Raw genomic sequence first — 19552 nt, 5'->3', positions numbered from 1 at the left:
ACTGGGCAGCAAATGGACGAGCCAAACATTCGCAGCGAGGGGGCAGAGACTAGCGAACGAGAGCTAAAGGTGGCGTGACAACCCCGTTTATTGGAGCTTTTTCTCTCGGGTACACGATGTGACAATGCGGCCGAATGAGACGAGCTCGGCGGCGAAAGTCAGCAGCACACGACGGCCAACTTCGGTTGTTTGACAAGCGGGAAAGAGAGTGCCATACGCCATGGCAACTCAGCCGAGGTAGGCGCACCCAAAGGCAGCTAGCGTGCTAGCAGCTTGACGGGGAGGGGGCTGGTTGTCTCTCACATGTCAGGAGCTCATTGAGGCTGTCAAAATGTCAAGACACGCTGTTGTTCGCGTTTCGTTTGAAAGAAATAAACTTTTTGAAAAGTCTTTACTTCCCACCCCGTGTTTTTAGAAAACAAATCAAGTCGGATAGGTGAATGACGTTTTGATTTTAACCACCTGGGCTACTCAGACTCGGATTGCTGAAGCGAGTTAATGAAATACATATTTATTTATAATTTTTAAAATGATCCTTATTTGAGGAATTTGACGTTGTCTCTCGTTATTTTTGTCCATTAAAAACTTTACTAAAAATGTTTTTATTATAGTTCCTAACTTTTGGTGACACCTACTAATGACGTTTGCAGCAAAGTAACTTTAGGACCTCAACCTTTTTTCAAATAGTTGAAAGGGTGGGCAACATAAATCGCTCAAACTAGTAAATTTTAGTCGACATGATTGAAAATTGCACTTGGATGAGAATCCGAACCTTCTAATGGGTTCTACTTGGTACAGCCAAGTCGTGTTAAGCAATGAAATCTAAGACGAGCATACTGCCCAGTTCATATTTCTGCACGATGATGATGATGATGAAAATAGTTTGATTCTTTAATGGGACATCTACATCTTTGTTCAGCGTTAATCTTAATTTTATTTTTTGTTTATGCTTGAAAAAGTTACTGGGAACCTCTGCTAGTTGCTCATTATTTGAACAGATTGATCATTGTTCTTTTTAAGGATCCATATCGAACCCCAGAGATGCCATGGGAATGTATTTATTTTTTAACATTACGGCCACAATGTAGATATGACGTGTGCACAAAATTCTAATTTGTGGCAATAAATAAGGTAAAAAGGTTGCATTAAACATAAAAAAATAGTAAACATTATTTGTCTTGGGCAGTTGGGTAAGCAGATGTAATGCACTTTCTTAAGAAATGCTAAGTATGCTCCATTTATTCACCTAGTGAAGTTATCCATGCCAACGATAATAACCAATGAATACAGTACACCTATTTTGTGGCCACAAAATAGCATTTTGTGTGTGCTTTTTATAGCTATAATGTAAATGCAAACATTTGTTTTCCCATATTATGACTAGTGCACCGTAGCTACACGGGACAAAAATAAACATGCCTGCTAACGTTGGCTCACTCTGACACTGCAGTATTATACTCCGCAGTCTCCACTTTGCCGCAGCTGCCCTCAGTCAGCTCTTGAATATGTTGTTTCCCTGAAGGACTGTATGTACTGTATGTCAATTTAGTTGTAATGTTATGAAAGTAGTCAAAATCCCGTGTCCCAGTTTGAGAACCACTGCTCCAAAAAGTTAACATCTATGATTTCACCATCACTGACTATATGGAATTGCTACAAAACCAGTCCCGGTGCGCCTGTCCAACAGAGTTAGCGAGGGAAGATGGATAATCGAGCCGAGGCTTTAAACGCTACAAATTCCCGGAGGCTCAGATGCTCTGTGCGCTGTTGTATTTGGCCAGAAGCCGCACGCTATCCCTCTTCCACTGTCAAGCATTTGGCCGTGGGCCTCCTGTAAGCTTCAGTCCTTATGCTTGAATTCTCCTCATGGACCATTCCCATTCGAATTGGAAACAGATGAAAGAGGGAGCGGCCACACCCATTCCTTGATAAAGAAATATTTTTTTGTTCCTTGCTAGTAGATGGTGACCACCTGATGAGATATCGCAACCTTGATGCATTTATTGTTTATATATTACAGATCCAGCTGAGATAAGTGACAGCATAGCAATCTAAATATACAATTGTTAAAAAGATTTTAAAATCATAACTGATCACTAAATTTGGGTCAATCGCTTTCACACATTACTCGCAGTACTGGCTTTTCACACAGCCGCCATTCCACCTCAGAAGCTGTTGGTTGACTTAGCTCCCCATTATATGTTGATATCTTTTCCACAGAGCAAACCTGGAAAAATCCTGGGTTTTCATGTTTTTGGAAGATTGTAAGTCGACTGTAGGCTCCCCGGGGAGTGATCCTCACAACTTGCTCCATCATTCTCTTGGCTTTCTACCAAAACTGTTGCAGTTGCCATGGAATTAAACCCATTGGGGTTGGACATCAACAACACCCGAAAATGTCGACATATGTTCAATGTCCCCCAAGAATATTCTTCATGACACCTGCAGTCATGCAGGTTTATAATTAACAGCAGTAAGCGACATCTGTCAAAGTGTTGGGTCCCAACCAGTCCCTTGGGTGGGACTGGTCTACGACAAGAGACCAGTCCCTCAGTACTCCCACAACCTTCTCCTCGCCAAACAGTTTATTCTCGTGAATGCATCTTGACTGTATTTGTGTTCTAATAGTTTTTCCCGGTGATGCTCCACAGCGTATATGATGAAGAAAGGAATCGTCTCCGCCTTCGAGCCTGGGAACAGAGGAACCAAGAAACCAGCCAAGCCAAAGAACATGGCGCTGAGATTGTGCCGCTTTTCGGGCAGCCGTACAAAGTATGTGCAGCTTTTACATTGTACTATGCTTTTTCGATATTGTCACAGTTATTACGGTCTAAAATGTTTACTTGAAACGTCAATAAGTTTTCAATGTACTTCAAATAATTAAAGAAAAAAATGATTATGATGCGGCAGCTGAACAAGTGACACTTATTGTCCAGATGAACCCAGATCAGTGTAGAAACCGGCCACGTAACATGTTGAATCTCGCAAAAATCAATGATTTCCTTCTGAGTTCTCAAACAAAATCAGTTTGTTTTTTGGGATGTTTGATGAAGATATCATTGCCAACTGCAGCGCTTTGAATCAATAGTGCCCAGCTAAAAGGTTCCAATGCGAAGCTTATTCTACAATTCACACATGAATACTGTGATATACTTGTTGACAGTGCTTCTGGAGTAAGACTACTAAACTACACTTCTGAATCTCAGACTGGCAAATGACAGAGTATTACCCAGTGATCCGAAACGAACCTTTTCCTTCTTTGCGTTTTAGACAAACAAAGGTGATGAGCTGTCCAACAAGATCCAGAGAATGCTGGGAAGCTACGAAGATGTGAACAGTTCTACAGAGCCTTCAGCAGTTCCTACAAATTTCACACAGTCAGACGGAGGGCAGCCAAACTCCAGTAGGCCTAGCACACTTGTCGTCCAAGACCCGGCCCTTCATGTATCCGGCCAAAACCCCCTAAGTAATAATTACCCTATTCAGACAATGAGGGACATCCTCATTTCATCCCCAAACCACAATGGAAGCTCACTCACCATGCCAAAGGCTTCAACGGATCACCAGAAAAAGGTTGAAACTATGTCGGATATCGAGGAGAATGCTAGCAGTCCTAAGGGAAGGTCCGCTCAGTCTCTGGACGTCAAGCCGATACCTTTCCTACATTCCAGTGAGGCCAAACGACAGGAATCCACAGAACCTCCCTCGGCTGTCATGGCGGACGTTTCTGCGTTTAACCTCAGGCAGTCACCAGCGGACGCTTCCCTGCATCAGGCGGGCAAGGGCGGCAACCCCCTGCTCTTGCAGAGCTTGCCACCGCTGTCCTCGTCCAAGCAACCCAGTGTTGCCGTGATGCAGAAGCCCACGGCGTACGTGAGGCCTATGGACGGTCAGGACCAACTGATCAGCGGCTCGCCGGAGTTGAAGCCTTCGCCCGAGCCACACGTACCTCTGCCGGAGATCCACAAGGTCGAGCCTAAAATGTTGCCCCGGTATCTGGAGGTGAGAGCTGCAATATTTGTTTTTTGCCTTGATTCTTTGACATGAACAGCAATTTAAGCTTTGTTCCCGATTGACATAATTGCCATGTAGATGCATTTTCACATTGAAAATTAAATATACTTTACTTACTTTTGTAGACAAAGACAAATGAAGCAGTGTGTGTGGAAGACATCTTGAAGGTATACTTTGTAAGGTCTTCTTTAAACCTGCTTCTGATGCTTGCTAAAAGCATATTGGTTTTTTTTTTTTGCTCTGTTTTTGCACATTGGTAGGAAATGACTCATTCCTGGCCGCCTCTCCTGACAGCCATACATATCCCCAACTCTGATGCAGCCCCAATAAAGGTAACACTGATCATCTGGTAGGTTTGTGTTGCTCCCTGATTTTTTGTGCAACTTCACAATCACATTTTCCTTTACCCCAAACCCCAAATGTCTGACCTTTCTCGGGCTTTCAACTTTCTGCTTCCACTGTGTAATGTGTCAAAGTTTAGCAATATCTCATGCGTTGCATTTTTTTGTCTGTGTGCGTCTCCTCGCAGGAAGCAGAGCAAGCCTCTTCATGTGCAGGACGACAACGTGAGTCAATAAAGCACCCCTTGTACAGTACAAAGCAGTCGAATAACAGTTCATATTTCAGTGCTTTGTGGACTATGCAAAGTAGAAACTGCCAGCTGTAACTGATACACATAAGCGAATTGCTTCTGTAAGGAAGTGTATATTAAAATACAAAAGGTGCTGTGGATTAAATCATTTCAAAAATGCATACAATAAATAAAATATATTCAGGCCGATTGCACATTTTTGCTTTTGTTTCTTTTTCAGAAAGCCGCAACTGTTCTCCTGGACAGACTCAGTGTCTCAACATACAAAGCTCCAAACTGTTGTGAGTCCTAAATTCCGCTTTATACAAGTCTGACCAAAGATGGTTATGAATATGTGCGAGCGGATTGAACTCGCGTGAACCCGCTGAATAATCCTTTATTTTTAAAATAATGTTCTGCTGTGATTAAATCAAACTGTGCACATGGTGGAATAAAAAGAAAAAACAAATCTCGTGAAGGACATGAAATTTTCATACAACAATGTTCACACGTAAATATAGATAGTATATTGTAATCGGACTTTTTTTTTCTCATGCCGTAATAATTTACATTTTCGATCAGAGGGTTAACTTCATGCTTTATTTTAGTTCACTCAAAGAGGCTCATTCCAGCGGCGTGGAGTCGGCCAGCTCCAGTGACTCTGACAGCAGCTCCAGGTCGGAGTCGGATGGTGACAGCGTTGCCGATGAGCCTTGTGGACTGACAGCAAGCTGCAAATCCCAGGTAAGCATTTTTTGAACGAGTGCTCGCACCACCTCCATTAATTTCTAAATGACATGACTATGTATGATGCATGTTTTATTGTAATTGTTTTATTTATAGAAACAAAATACTGCTGTAACGTGTCTGGTGAGAGTATATTTTGCTTAATTGCACTTTTTGCCGTTTTTCACCAGCCTGATGCTGCGACAGCATGTGGCAACTGGCAGTTGGGCAACTGGATCCACTCCAGTCAACAAAACTCCGGCAACCAAAGCCAAGATGGCGGCAACGTTATCCGCGGCTCCAAAAAACCTCCTGTGGAGGCGACCCAGTCATCTGACTATGGCGGAAACCCTCCACAAGTGCTTCCTTGCAACGAGAGTTCTCATGAAAGCTCTCTGAACGGCGGTTCTTTGAAACATCCGGCCAGCGTGCGCAAACCCCCGAAAGACTGTGTGAAATCTGAGGACACTTTATCGAGTAAAGCACCCCCTTTCTCAGACAGACCTAAGGTCAAAACAAAGTCAGAACGTTCCAAGAAAACTAGCGGTGACTCTAAAAGTAAGAAGACTTTAAAATCAGCAGGCGTGCAAAAAACTGAATCTAAGCTCGAGTTGCACCAACCTGATGCTAGGTGTTCGTTGTGCCCTCATCAATGCTCTTGCCATATTCCTACCCACACCCCACTCGTCAAAATCTGCACGAGCAAAGCCGGCCCGGAAGTCGTCCGAGAGGACAAAACCATTCCTAAAGAGTCCTCCACTAACAATAGGTCCTGCAAGAAGTTGGGCCGTGCCCCTAAATCCTCCAAGGACATCCCCACCAGGCCTGCTAGATGCCTACTGGTAAAGCTCGACCTCAATCTGCTCTCCAGAATCCCTCTGGCGACATCTGGGAATACAGAAACCCCAAAACAAACCAAGGCCAGCAAGAAGACTCTACCTCAAACTGTGAGCTTATCACACACTACTCATAATAAGTTAGTGATGCTGGGATTTTGATGTCAATTTCAGGATGAACTATTGTACCTGTAAAACAACTAAACTTGTGATTGACAACTTCCAGGTGGAGACGGATGACCAGGCTCATCCCAGAAAGAAGCGGAAGCTGGAGAAAAAGATGACAGGAATCAACAAGGATTCTTCTGTCAAAGTGGAGTAGGTTACATAAAAAAGCGAAATTCCCACCAAGCGTAGCATTACAGTTTAGTTCAGGTTGCCGTGGTGATGGGACAGTTTGCAATAGCAAATGCAGTTCGAGAGATTTGACCTACTTTCCTGTTGGTAAACGTTAGGAGGGAGGCATATATTTTTCTCAATTTTTTCTCAATTCTCAAACTGTCTTGGTGTTATTTGAAGCAGTATGTGGTAAAAGCAAACTCTTTTATCTTCTCAACTTTTAGAAGTTGCGCCACCCAACCAAGTGAGCAGCAGCACAAGAAGACCAAGAAAAAGCAGGTAGACTTGGAGAAGCCCCCAAAAGCCTCAGGGAAAGATTTGAAGGTGCACAAAAGATCGCGGGAGGAGCCTCGCAAGGATGCCCCCAAGAGCAAAGACTCCTCCAAGCATAAGAGCAGCCATGCAAAGAACACGCAAGCGGAGAAGGTAACATTCTGTTTGCACAGTGGTTCTCAAATTGGGGTTTGGGTGTCAGTATTTTTTACCTCCATTTTGGGATGCCAGCAGAAGAAGTCATCCTTGCAGCACCTCAGAAAAGTTGAGACCTCCAGGCCCTTGCTCAGGGCCGAAGACAGGTGAGATCAAACATTGTTTGTCAAACTCTCGGTGAGGTTTCGTAATCCAGTGACCTCCTGCAGGCAGTATCCAGTGAAGCACTACATCAAGGAGGCCAAACGACTGAAGCACAAAGCAGATGCCGAGGTTTGACACTAAATCCTTTGAAAATTCTTACCAAACTGCCCAGTAGGAGGAATAAACGTTTTTGGTATCCTCTCTCTTTCTTTTAGTCGGACAAACTCAGCAAAGCCTTCAACTACCTGGACGCCGCTATGTTTTTTGTGGAAAGCGGAATCGCCATAGAGAAAGACCCGCAGATTTCCATGTCTTCCTACACTATGTTTGCAGAGACGGTGGAGCTCCTCAAGTGAGAGAATAATTTCGGGAATATGCTCCAGATCCACATAATAGTGACCGCATAAAAACTTATTTGGATTTGACCTTTCCCACACAATCTAAACACATTTCCATTCACGTCTTCTATAGCGCAAGTGTGTGTATGATGAGGGTTCACTGTACTCACTTTGGGCTTTATTATTATTATTTTTTCTCACCTAATACATTGCTCTTACGCAGGTTTGTGCTGAAGCTTAAAAACTTGGCGGACACATCAGCTCACTCCTCAGAAAAGGACTTTGCAGCATTATGGTAATTCTTTCCACCAAGTCGTATCATTTTGCTTCTTTTTAGAAATTGCAATTAAGCAGGTACTCTTTATAGTACGCTTTTACCCTATTGGTCGGAGAGATTTGTCAACATTGCTTGGTGGAAATGTGCTTTACAGATGCTCATTTCTAATACTTTCAACTTTTGTAGTGATGAATTTTGAACCTCTCCCTCCTGGTGTGTTACAGTCTGAAGTGCCAGTCTCTCCTGCAGATGGCAATGTTTCGCCAAAAGCACAAAACTGCGCTCAAGTACTCCAAGACGCTCACAGACCACTTCAAAGTTAGTATTTCTCATCCCGTGGTGATTTCCTTAACTTTTACCAGTCTTCATATTTATTCAAATTATCTTCCAGAACCCCGCACTTGAGTCTTCAGTGAGCGCCACAAAGTAAGTTAGGATCACACCGCGGCGCCGTCACACATTACCTTCATGTTGTGTCTTTGTCGTAGGGGCCCGAGCACGCCGTCCCCTCTGACCAGCATCCCGTCCCCAGCCTGCGGAGCTGGCAGCACTGTGGCTGTTCCCATTGCTGTGGAGCAGATGGCGCTCGCCTATGTCAACATCACTAGATTATTCCTGAATGCCCACGAAATGTGGGAGCAGGCGGACCAGATGGCTGTCAAAGGCAGCGGTACGGTGGTGCTAATTTTTTCCCAAAACATTTCGAACACAATGACCGTCTGCTTCTCAAATTTTACTGGCCCAATTAGGACCAAGAGAGAATCTTTTACCAAGAGACAATTGAAGTAATCATTCAAGACCGGTTGAATTGAAACAGCGTAACCAAATGCAATTGAATTGATTCAAATGAAGAACCCCAGTGTGTAAAGTTGGAACCACTCAAGTACATTTGTCTTTGAAGGTCTCGTGGCAGAACTGGATGCTGTGATCGGCCCGCTGAGCTTGACCTCTGGCGTGAGCGCCATGGTGCGCTACACAAAACAGGGAGTGGCGTGGCTCCGACTGGACAGCTCAAAAACTAAATGAATGTCTGCTGAAGGTACCTGAAGCTTGGGATCCGATTGGGGTATGTACGTAAGTCATGTGCTGAAGACAGACTCTAGAAATATGGCTTATGTGGATTTGCCACTGAGTTCAAAAAAACAAAAAAACATGCACTTATTAAAGCAGGGTGGAATGCCCCAAAATCAGGCCAAGTCATAGAATTAGGTTAAAGTGCCTTTATTCTCTCGGCATTCTCCTAGTGACGAGGACTTTTTCTCGAGCCAATCATATTTGTCAGCACACTTTATTTTTTAATTTATTGTTGTTATACTTTTTGTACATGAGCACTTTTCCATGGATCAGTATGTGAAAGGAATCCATCCCAGATCCAGGTTTGTCACTTGTTTTTTTTAGGTACACAAAAAAAGTGGCTAGTTGGAGTAATTTTAGGATTGAGTCTCACATTTCTCTGCGTTTCAGTTAACAAGGGAGTAGGACAAGTGAAGTAATTCAACTTTTTTCACACAACACCAATTGCTACCCTTGGGTATATCAAAATCTTTAATTATGAAGCTTTTGTTGACTTATTACAAACTGAATTTGTTTGGATGTGCTTATTAAAATTGTTAAAAGATGTTAAAAGAAAAAAAAACGACCCCACTTGGTTTCGATCGTCAATTCGGTTGGTGTGTGTAGTTAAACGACGAAAGCAAAAAATTATGATTGAAAAGATTTATTTACCCCCAGAAGAAGTTTAAAAAAAACATGTCATCATAGCCTTCGGGTATTATCTCCCCTCCCATTAATTGAGTTTATCAAGGCCCCGTCCAACCTGCAGTAGATGTTAACGACTGACTCGGTAGTGAATTTACACTTCCTAGTCTGCTGATAATCATGATTATGAGCATGTACTGGAACCTTTTTTTTCTCCCAATTTGTGGAACTTCCCGATTTTCTGTTTCCGTGTTCAGAGAAAAATAAACACTGGAAATGAATTTGTCATTAACATTTTTTTCCCCCAATCCAAAGTAATAAAATTTAGGTATTATGTACAGCCGATTTGATATAAATTGATATCTTGGCTTATGACTGTAATTGTGCAGTGACTGAGCTGAGGAGATTGTCTGTTCTCTCCCGTCATCTCGTATTCTAATTAAGCTCTTTCAACACAACTTGTAAAACTATGTTGGTGCACATGAAAGTTTAGGTCCTGCTCTATGTCTAAAATATGAAACGGATAATGGTCACATTGTAAAAAAGTTATGTGCGCTACTCATAGTTGGGGTTGCTGAATACAGGCTGCAATAGAAAAAATAATGTTGACGTTCGTACTCGTCCGTGTCGAGAATCTTTGACAGGACAATTTGTTGCCTCGCACGGCAATTAGGTAGTAGAGCAGTCCACTTAGCAGGATGAAAATGACCACTACCACAATAATGATCACGTCTGTCTGCAAGTGTGAGCGCAAGCATGTTCGATCAAGTGTTTTGGAGGAGGACAACATCTAAAACATGCATATAATGGTCCATGAGGACTGGAATTTGATATCAGCATCAGTACAAATAATTACAAACAATCGAATTCCATAATTTTACCAATTTATTGACCCAATTACAACAAAATTACATTGAAAAAGAGCAAAAACAAAAGGACATTTCTACCAGTGGCTTTTCTACTGAGCTGTTTTACTAAATATAAACACAAGGATTGTAACCACAAATACTTCTCTGTGACAACAAAATGTGGAATATAGAACTATACTATTTCTCTTGGAAATTACTAGCACAACAAAAGATTATACTTCTAATAACAGCAAAGAAACAGCTATACTCTTATATTACAAAAGTATCCTTAATATATTAAAATATAATGTATCTTTGTTTATAGGTACTGTCTGCTAGGAACATTGCGTGTGGTTTAACTTCTGACAGTCCAGCTATCATAAAAAAAAAAACCCACACACACAAAAAGCAATCCCTGATACCTTTGAATGCATATCTGTACAAGACAGCAACCAGTTTCAATTCAAAAACAGCCTTGATTGTTCATGCATGATTAGAAATGATACTTTTGAAATTCTGTTGCGTTCACCGACAGAGACAGAAAGCGTGTGTGCAAACGTGAAGGCGTCGTTTGATACTGGCCAACTTGTAGTTTGTTTCTTGGTAGATTCCCTTCAAAATTAGTACATAAATATTTCTTAAATATTACACTTGTGAAAAAGGATGATGCAAAGAAATGTATGATAAAATAATGTGAGAATAAGTTGGTGAAATGTTAATGGGCTTTTTCTACATATCCCCGCCAAAACAAACTAGCCTATCACAGTGGTGCAATAGTTCTGGTCAAATCGGTATGGTTTAACTGTAATGTTATAACTCCAATGTGAGAACTCATTACTTAATACAAAATCAATTGTGCAGCAGGTTGTATGGCACTTGTTGTAGAATGAACGACATGGAAGGAGAATGCCGGGAAAAAGCACTAGGAAATAAATTGTGCGTTGATCGACCGCCGTCACATGCAGTTGACAACGTTACTGGATCCCTGGTCAATATCTCTGATCTGGCTGACGTGCGATGAGCAAACTGCCACACCCGCTCCGGCTCGACAGTGAGACACTGAGCCCACCAACTCCCACCTGGAAGGGGGCAGGGAGTTTTGTATCATTACTTCGTCAAACACCTCTCTTGGTGTGCATCTCACTTGTTCATGCGTGGCTCGAAGGCCTCCACCGTGTTCAAGTAGATGTTGCCATTGTGCCCGCCCACAGCGAAGACACGGCTCATTACTGTGGCGACGCCCACGCCGCCACGCGGGGTGGTCATCTCCGATACGTACTCCCAGTGGTTTGTGCGCGGGTCGTAACGCTCCACGGAACTCAGCGGCGAGTTGTCGTCAAAACCACCTAGCCCGCACGCAAAATTTGAATTCGAGGATGCCCCACGATTAGCTGACTCGCTTCTCTCCAACATCCGTAAGAATAGGCTCCAGTGTAATCGTGGCTACTTACCGACAACGTACAAGCATCCGTTCAGCTTGCTGACCCCGTTCCCTGCACGCCGCTGGCCCATCTCGTCGACCTCGGTCCACTTGTTGAGGTGCGGGTCGAAGCGCTCCATGCTTGATAGCGACGCCCTGCCATCATTGCCGCCTACCGCATACACAAAAGTCTGGCGGCGGCAAAACACAAAGTGGTGATTAGAAAGAGGAGATCAGAAGAAGCTCACGCATATCCGGATTTTGGCGTGTTACCCCCAATGCCACAGAGCCCACGCCTCCTCTGGGCGTGTTCATGTGGGCAACAGCACTCCAGCAATCGCTCTTGATGTCGTAGCGCTCCACGTCGTTGAAGCATGAGTTGTCGTCCAGACCGCCGATGGCATAGATGGGACCGCCCAACGCGGCTAGGGCGATACCCCTCCTGTACAAATACAGGTGCACCTCAGTAAATGATCATTTAACAGAAATAAGGGCAGAATAAATTACAATGGTGATTACATATGCAGTTATTTTCTTAATATACTTATTTAAAAATAAAGAAAAGCAGTAGTTAATTTGTACAACATGACACATACCTCTTGGTGTTCATGGAGGCTTTCATCATCCACTTGTTGGTAAGGGGGTCAAAAACCTCCATGTTGCCCAAGTGCTCGTTACCATCGTGTCCACCCACGGCGTAAACCTTCCCTGTGCAAACACCAAAAGTCAGGTTACTTTACATACATACACCTTGGTAAATTTGTGTTGTATCGTTTACCTCCGACAGATATGACGCCAACGTGCCGGCGTCTGCTGTTCATCTCAGGGCCCTGGAACCAACTGTTCTTACTAATTGAGTAGCACTCGATGCTGCGAAATGGGTCCCCAGAACCCCCGCGACCGCCCACGCAGAACAGGACCCCTAAGAAAATAATGATGTTAAGACGACTGGTCAAAAAGCAAAATGATGCGCGAAAGAGCACGGCAACTACCGGCGGTGTGTTTTCGGGGGACGGTGCGGGCAGAGTACTCGAAGTCGGGCACGGCTTTGTTGCTGAGGTGCAGGTGGTAGTTCCGGGCCTCGTCCATCAGGTCGCGGCAGCTCAGGTTACCTTTGATCATCTCCTCCTTAGCCACTGTGCTGGTCAGGAAGTCCACGGGGAGCAGTGGCAGGCGCACCTGGGGACCAAAATGCACAATAATCTTAGAATGGGACAGGGTGTGTGTACACTTTTGCCAAATACCCCAAATCATAAAATGAAGCTCACTTGTGAGAAGATCTGGTCCAGCCAGGCGTGGTGGTGCTGTGGGTTGGCTTTGAGCCATTTCACAGCCGCCTTGTACACTTGCGTCTCCGAGTGGATGTTGAGCTCGCTGGAGGCCAGCAGCGTCCGCAAGTGCTGCGGCGACACGCACGTGAAGTCCTCGCACTCCACCACCTCGCTGAAATGCTCGCAGGCGTAGCGGTCGGCCATGTCCATTAGGTCCACGCGGTTGTGGCTCTCGGCAAAGGTGCGCACCGCCAAGCAATTGGTCGGATGGAAGTGGGCCTTCATGTACTCGCAGCAGGCCCGCGCCACCAACTCAACCTGTGAGTAAATCAACTTTCTGTTCAACTAATGAGGTTATTTGTAATGTAAAATATATTAACATGACCTGAAGGATGCAGGCAGCATAAAGCAGAGGCTGGACATTGTCTACGGTGAGTGTGAGCCTAGAGGAGTAAGCGAATTGGACCAGAGCCTGGATGGCAGCTCCGTCAAAGTCCTTGATCTCGATCAGTTTCTGCTTGGCTTCTGCCATTTCAGACAGAAACATGGCCCTGAGGGACAAACGGAATGTTTATCGAGCAGAATTTTAAAACTGTGTTTCCATAAACAAGTGTGCACACCTGAAGTAGGGGATAACACAGGCCAAAACAAGCTTGTGACAGGGTATCAGTCTGCTGCCGACCTGCATACAAAATAAGATGATTAAAAGACGTCACCACCATCATCTGGTGACTTTTCCTCTTTGCAATGTGTTCTGTGGGTGGCAATTTTGTCCATGGTGTCCACACGCTCAGTTCACACGTGCTAAATTAATCAGAATATTGTGATTAGTTTAGTGGGGACACACAGAACAAAACATTTTTGATTTGACCTCCCCTTTTTTTGAATTCAGTGTAAATTACTTCAACGCTGTCTGACCTTCAGCGTGACATCGCATAGCTCTCCCACTACGTAGAAATGTCTCAGCGAGTTGTGGAAGTCCTTCCAGGCCTCGTGGGCCTCAAACACAAAGGAGCCGTCTGACTCGCAGTCGACTTTGAGCGTCTTGGCGGGGGTGACAGCGGCGGAAGGGCGCTTCTCCTTAGGCTTGGGCTGCTTGGCATGATCCGGCACCACGTCCCCCGGTGTCATGGCAGTCTTACAGTGAACAACACCTGGACAGAGAGGACATGTGGTAAGAGACATACCACAACTTTGTAGAGCTAGAGAAGTTTCTGACATTTTGTTTTAAAGCATTGTTCACTTTTCTTTTATGTCTTCCCACAAGCATCAACAAAACCAGAACATTTGGTTGGGGGATCTCCCTGCCAGGTGAGCAAGTTTGGTCAGTATCACCTCCCCCCTTCTTATCTTCACTTCCCCTTTCCTCACCCTACACTGACTACAAGCAAATGTTGAATGGAAATGTACATTTTCTTTCAACTTTCACGTCAGACGATCAAAATCCAGCATAGAAAAAAACTTAAAATAAATAAATCTCACTGAGCATGTATAAGGGAAAAAAAGCCTTCAGCCTTCTCTCCTGAATCGAGTATCACTGCAGCCTCATCGTAAATCTACTCAGGTAGTCACGATATTTAAACAAAACAAAAGGAAAAAGATTCACAGCTTGGTTTCACTTTTCAATTTGGTAACGTGAACACGCTTGAAAACGATCATCTGGTAATCTTACTCGACTGCGTATGTATTATTTGTTCGAGATGCATTTAACTAAGAGATAAGATTAGACCACTGTATGGTAGGCCATCTACATCTTTGAGTAGGCAGAGCACTGCAACACTCAACGAGACGTCCCTCCCAAACTATCCGTTAAGGTCCCATGTAAATGTTTACTGTAACACACAGAACGCAATCCCATCAAATGCAAACATTAATTTTTTTTTTTACTTTGATAGCCAATAAGCTGTGTTGTCCTCAAGAGGAACCGCTAGCTTCTTAGCTAGCATCAGCACAAGAGCTAATCTTGTATGACAGCTCAAGAGGAAAAAACTAATGCAAATATACACCGACAAAGCCAACACTCAGACCACAAATGATCAGGTAAAATCTGCTATCTAGTTCACAAATGCAAAACAAGTCGATTTAGCTTACCTCATATCGTAAAAGGGTTGAAATGCCGGCTTTTTTGTCCCTTCGGGGGAATTTGTTGTGATTTCACCAGGTGCACCATGGGTATTGTAGTTGTTCAGTCGTAGAGGACTTTTCCCGTCACCGCACTTTCGACAATTTGTGCTTTACTAAAAGCCTTTTTTAAAATTCACAGGAGCTCACTTTTATTGCCTTAAAAAACGCGCGTTGTTCCACCAGACACACCTACCTTGGCATATTTGCACATATCAGTATACCAAAAAAAAATACACTTAACTCAAGACAGCCATTTGTCTCCCAAATAGGATTTATTTCATAATGTTGCAATGGGATACAATATTAACAGGACGTTTATAGGTGCGATGTGATCAGACTTCTGAGGTTTTACTTATATTGTTTCTTCTTTTTCAGGAGTGCATCCCGTAGAGCAATCTGCATTAAAAGTAAAACAAAAAAAAAAGAAGATATACTGATACATATACAGAGAAATGTACATCACGCACTTTTGCAAAGGTTTTCTACAAAGTCCACTCACCTGTTTCTCCCTGAATGAACGTTTGCCTTTGGTTCTGACGTTCTGACTGTGTCTCATCATCATGAAGTTCTTTTTACGTCTTTTTTCTTTGTTGCTGGTGCTGGCGTGAGGATTTAACTTGGTCTTTTTCTTCGCAAACTCTTTACGGTCCGTTCGGCCAGCCTTCAAATTAAATGCATCGGATATAGTCAAACTTTCTGTGATGGAATTGGAGTAAAAGTGTTTGTTTTTCATACCATTGCTGTTGCCAGGCGTGTCTCCTTGTCTGTTTTTGGTTTCTTATGGAGCTTCTCAATGTTCCTCAGGGTCAGCAGCTCCCCACTGGAAAATGAAATAAAAATAAATAAGGTTAAGTTGGCAGAAAAGGTTGTCCAGTGACCGAAGGGTGGCCTGCTAACCTGTTGTGGTCTTCTTCATCGTCGTTGTCTGCCGCTTTTCTCTTCTTCCCAGGCGCACCGTTGACCTCCTTGGCTATCTGGGCCAGTTTGATCTTCTTGAAGTCGTCCTGCGTGAGGAGCCGGCTGCCGCTTATCGCCGCAGCCTTGGCTTCCCGCTCTTCAACTGGTAAACTCTTTAGCTTTTCCGCCTAACTCAGACAATCACAGAGGGACAATACATCAGAAAATGTTACATTCTTTTTACAGACCTTAAACCTACCACTTCTGCCGTATCTTCGTCGGACGTGTGGTGGACGTCCACCCACTCCCCATCCTCGTCCTGGTCACTCACGCTGGCGCTCTCCCAACCGTCTGTTATGACAAATGTCCTTTATTAGCCTGATCGATGGATTAAAGATGACTGATTAATTATCTGCTCACCTTCTTCGCCCTCTTTGACTTCCTTCTCTACCTCCAGCACCTCCGCTCCAGGGATGTAGTCTTTAGCTGCAAGCTCGCCATAGTCCTTCACCCTGGCTTCCAACGATGCTTCCGTGGGCCTTCCCTGTGCACAAAAGTTTCGATACACAGCCATTATTCAATTTATTGATTAATACATGTTGGACTGGTCCCACTGAATCTTAACGCTTAAGACATTTCAGGTAATCACTGTCACTATTTCTACTCATGTTGCGCTCACCCTGTCCTTCTTGAGCAACATTTTCGGGTTGAGATTTCTGAAAAGCTGGATGAGGCCTCTGGAAGCCATCATCACATCTGGAAAACAAAACACACACGCTGTCAATATTTGGGACAACAATGATATTTATAAAAAGTCTCACTTTTGTCTTTGTGGGTCTTGTACTGGGCCAGGTCCTGCAGCAGGTCCTCGCTGATGCCAAGTGGACAACGGCCAGCCACCTCTTTGATGGCGTTAATCCTGACATGACATTATGATCTATTAAGGTATCTTTCCCTTCGACATTTAGACAAGTAGAATGTTGCCAGCCACTCACCCCACAGTCATGACCTCGCCAGAGTTTCGATCCGTGACAAAGTTGTTGGCTATGGTGCGGATGACCGACTCGATGATCTGTACGTGTTAGCAGGGATGTTAGCGTGACGGTTAGCCACTTTCCGACAGTTAAGTTTGGGATCATACCTCGGGCGGGACGAGATTGTGGGAAGACTGCGCAGCACACAGGAGGATCTTTGTCACCTCTGTGAGATACAAGACATTTTTTTATGCCAATTTGACATGCCATATTATGTGAGATGGAAATGCAAAAAGAAAAAAAAATCAGATTTTATGCTGCTTACCTCTTTGATGTGGCTGAAGGAACCTCTGGACGAACGGATAATAATTGAAGAGGAAGAGCTGAAGAAAAGAAAAATGGTGAGTTTTTGATTTTATGATTGTTTGTAAAAAAATAAAATAAAATTCATACCTCGTGGATCCCGACCAGTCTGGAGATGAGCTCCATCATCATGAGCTTGACCTCAAAGCGCTCTTTGGAGTTTTCCAGCTGCTTCAGGAGCTTCTCTGAAAAATCTGCCCAAAGTTCCTCATTAGTGATGACAAGCCGGATGCAGAGCATTGATGAGCGAGCCTACCTTGAGGATCGTGAATGAGGTGAATGGCGGAAAAATTGAACACCTCAGCTTTTTTCTTCTTCTTGTGTTTCTGCACGTAAGAGTGTAGGGCAAAAAAAGGTATATGACAAGAATAACAGGAAATTACAGCTGCAGATCACAGGTGGATTACCTTGAGGACTTTCATTGCTTTTTCCATCTTCTTCTTGTTTTTGGAAGTTTTCCTCCCTGTGTTGAATCTTATCACCAGGTCACGCGCCGATGGTCCCTCCGCCTGGAATATAAGAAAAAATGTAATAGTCAAGTAAAGTTGCAAACACAAGCGATCTATAAAAGTCCAATTTTATTTCAAATAGGCTGGCAGTGATGTTTATTTGGAAATTTGGATCAATACAATCATTCATAGTACTTGCCTCTGATTCTGAATCACTGCCCTCGTTCTCTTCATCTGTCCCCAAGAAAAACTTGAGTGCGGCTACCAAGATCTGCCCGGCAACAAAGAAACGTGAAGCATTGTTTTCAATAACTGAATACGAATTAAAAATCAAGGTTGGGAAAACACACCTTTGCCACGGTGGAGAAGCACGCTGTGGTGATGACATTAACTGTTTTGGTGTCGTTCCTGCAAGCATATCAGCTTTCATGATGAAGATATCAGGATGCTTGCATCGAGCTAAAATACTACCATCAAAGTCTTGTTTCATTTCACACAAAGGTCATTGAACCCGTCATCTGGTGTCAGGTCACTTGTATCTCAAGACACAACTGTAGTTAACTTTTAATGACTAACTCAATTAAAAACAAAAACAAACCAAATGTTTCTCTTGTACAGCTCCACCATCACATCTAAGGATATCTTTGCTGCGATTGGGTTGCGGTCTCTCAGCATGGTGAACATGAAGTTCTGTAATGACTACAACATGCAAGAAAAATAGATTACATCAAGCACTTGAATTAAAACTGTGGTAAATGATACACGAAGTGAGTCCGTTCTCTTACCGAGTTCACTTTGTTGTTTTTGTGCTTGCCGTTGATATTTTTTATGTCAGCCACAATGTGTGTGTACAACGTCTGTAAACAAAAGAGGCATATTTATAATTAATTGTCCTTTGTACGGCACTTTTTGGTCTTTTCTCTGCAAACCTTCCGAAGTAGCTTGTCATGACATCGCAGCAGCTCAAAGAAAAGCTCAAGCAGGCCCGTAGGGTCGATCAAGTCCTTGTTTCGCAAAAGAATCAATGCCTTGCAGAAGGTCTGAACACAGCGCCAAAGAAAAGTTTTGATTATTTTATGACATAGCAACAGGGCTCCCCGCTATTTCCCCCCAAAAAAGAGACACCGTTTCAAAAATGTCATACTCACCATTCTTAAGTCTGGCTCCACAATTGTGTGGTGACTTAATAACAACTCAGTCAGCTCTTGGGGAAAAGTAGACAAATACTCCGGATAACAGTGGCCCACCTGGTTGATGAGTCAATAACCATTTTAAAAGACAACTTTCAAGACGAAAAGTCTATTAGGTATGATGTTACCTGGGCAAGAAACATGACAAGTTCCGCCAGTTCCTTGTTAGATTTGTCTGGTTGCAGTTTAAATATCTGCACGTTGGATTGGTAATGTCTGTACTGCTGCAAAAACTACAAAAATCACATTGGCAGTTTATGTTAACAATTTGGATGTTCACCACAACAACATAAATGCATGCTAGATTTTAGCATCGGTAGCTTCTAAACACTCACCTCTGCTACATAAGACGGTGGGTCTCTTTTGATCAGATTCTGCAGTTGCGGCAGATTGTTGGGCAACTTATTGTTTTGTCGTTTAGACATGGTGAAGTTTTATTATCTATATTCACACATACACAGCGATTTGTGATGGTTTTCACAAGGCAAGCGTGGCGTCTGAGCACGCCGCCATTACTGTGTTGTCATTTGCGTCGCTAATGACGACACTTCCTGTACAGAGACGCTGTGCAACGGAAGCTTGAAACGTTTCGTAAGATTTCCAATTTTTAGAAAAATATAGTATAAGAAGACATGTTTTGTTTT

General features: G+C 43.4%; 3 protein-coding genes and 1 long non-coding RNA gene across 6 annotated transcripts; 2 read left to right on the top strand and 2 right to left on the bottom strand.

Annotated features, from left to right (window-relative positions):
• Window positions 1-9653, top strand: LOC133163898 (AF4/FMR2 family member 1-like). Of its 2 annotated transcripts, none has more exons than XM_061294206.1 (19): window positions 1-237; window positions 2652-2772; window positions 3271-4002; window positions 4140-4181; window positions 4275-4346; window positions 4544-4580; window positions 4827-4887; window positions 5194-5329; window positions 5503-6258; window positions 6374-6465; window positions 6711-6912; window positions 6994-7061; window positions 7125-7188; window positions 7275-7411; window positions 7621-7692; window positions 7899-7992; window positions 8066-8100; window positions 8163-8344; window positions 8576-9653. In XM_061294206.1, exons 1-19 carry the CDS (start codon window positions 221-223, stop codon window positions 8698-8700), a joined length of 3045 nt encoding a protein of 1014 aa, XP_061150190.1. In that variant the 5' UTR covers window positions 1-220; the 3' UTR covers window positions 8701-9653. The 2 variants fall into 2 exon arrangements, with proteins under 2 accessions (XP_061150190.1, XP_061150189.1); XM_061294205.1 differs by having other exon boundaries at window positions 6991-7061.
• Window positions 9654-10244: 591 nt separating this feature from the next.
• On the bottom strand, window positions 10245-15136 carry klhl8 (kelch-like family member 8). Of its 2 annotated transcripts, XM_061294215.1 has the most exons (12): window positions 15003-15136; window positions 13830-14065; window positions 13532-13593; window positions 13297-13462; window positions 12909-13229; window positions 12633-12819; window positions 12419-12562; window positions 12237-12348; window positions 11914-12082; window positions 11672-11831; window positions 11365-11566; window positions 10245-11299 (listed from the first exon to the last, which is right to left on the bottom strand). In XM_061294215.1, exons 2-12 carry the CDS (start codon window positions 14040-14042, stop codon window positions 11176-11178), a joined length of 1860 nt encoding a protein of 619 aa, XP_061150199.1. In that variant the 5' UTR covers window positions 14043-14065; window positions 15003-15136; the 3' UTR covers window positions 10245-11175. The 2 variants fall into 2 exon arrangements, with proteins under 2 accessions (XP_061150199.1, XP_061150200.1); XM_061294216.1 differs by lacking the exon at window positions 11365-11566.
• LOC133163929 (uncharacterized) lies at window positions 14249-16345 on the top strand. The gene is made up of 4 exons (XR_009716469.1): window positions 14249-14475; window positions 14807-14951; window positions 15985-16098; window positions 16179-16345. It is a non-coding gene; the product is annotated as an uncharacterized LOC133163929 (long non-coding RNA).
• sdad1 (SDA1 domain containing 1) lies at window positions 15285-19476 on the bottom strand. Its single transcript, XM_061294214.1, has 22 exons — window positions 19244-19476; window positions 19037-19141; window positions 18867-18965; window positions 18648-18758; window positions 18504-18575; window positions 18317-18417; window positions 18069-18126; window positions 17918-17989; window positions 17677-17778; window positions 17526-17595; window positions 17360-17463; window positions 17232-17289; window positions 17074-17132; window positions 16928-17004; window positions 16754-16851; window positions 16612-16688; window positions 16353-16476; window positions 16192-16283; window positions 15933-16120; window positions 15771-15855; window positions 15535-15696; window positions 15285-15431 (listed from the first exon to the last, which is right to left on the bottom strand). The coding sequence occupies exons 1-22, from the start codon at window positions 19331-19333 to the stop codon at window positions 15384-15386; spliced, it is 2052 nt and encodes a 683-aa protein (XP_061150198.1). The 5' UTR covers window positions 19334-19476; the 3' UTR covers window positions 15285-15383.
• Between the last annotated feature and the right edge of the window lie 76 nt (window positions 19477-19552).

This window comes from Syngnathus typhle, linkage group LG12 (assembly GCF_033458585.1).
Source record: "Syngnathus typhle isolate RoL2023-S1 ecotype Sweden linkage group LG12, RoL_Styp_1.0, whole genome shotgun sequence".
NCBI classification, from domain to species: Eukaryota; Metazoa; Chordata; class Actinopteri; order Syngnathiformes; family Syngnathidae; genus Syngnathus; species Syngnathus typhle.
This window is presented reverse-complemented; position numbering and strand designations above follow the sequence as displayed.

What these genes read in the sequence shown, in the direction of transcription:
- LOC133163898 (XM_061294205.1), top strand. An exon ending in TTCATGTGCAGGACGACAAC is followed by an intron (nt 4,581 to 4,826) that starts GTGAGTCAATAA and finishes TTTCTTTTTCAG; the next exon opens with AAAGCCGCAACTGTTCTCCT. An exon ending in TCTTCAGTGAGCGCCACAAA is followed by an intron (nt 8,101 to 8,162) that starts GTAAGTTAGGAT and finishes TCTTTGTCGTAG; the next exon opens with GGGCCCGAGCACGCCGTCCC.
- klhl8 (XM_061294215.1), bottom strand. Translation starts at nt 14,042, where the DNA reads ATGACACCGGGGGACGTGGTGCCGGATCATGCCAAGCAGCCCAAGCCT. An exon ending in ATGCTGCCTGCATCCTTCAG is followed by an intron (nt 13,230 to 13,296) that starts GTCATGTTAATA and finishes ATTTACTCACAG; the next exon opens with GTTGAGTTGGTGGCGCGGGC. An exon ending in TGGGCTCTGTGGCATTGGGG is followed by an intron (nt 11,832 to 11,913) that starts GTAACACGCCAA and finishes TGCCGCCGCCAG; the next exon opens with ACTTTTGTGTATGCGGTAGG.
- sdad1 (XM_061294214.1), bottom strand. Translation starts at nt 19,333, where the DNA reads ATGTCTAAACGACAAAACAATAAGTTGCCCAACAATCTGCCGCAACTG. An exon ending in GCTTCTCCACCGTGGCAAAG is followed by an intron (nt 17,990 to 18,068) that starts GTGTGTTTTCCC and finishes GTTGCCGGGCAG; the next exon opens with ATCTTGGTAGCCGCACTCAA. An exon ending in GCAGTGATTCAGAATCAGAG is followed by an intron (nt 17,779 to 17,917) that starts GCAAGTACTATG and finishes CTTATATTCCAG; the next exon opens with GCGGAGGGACCATCGGCGCG.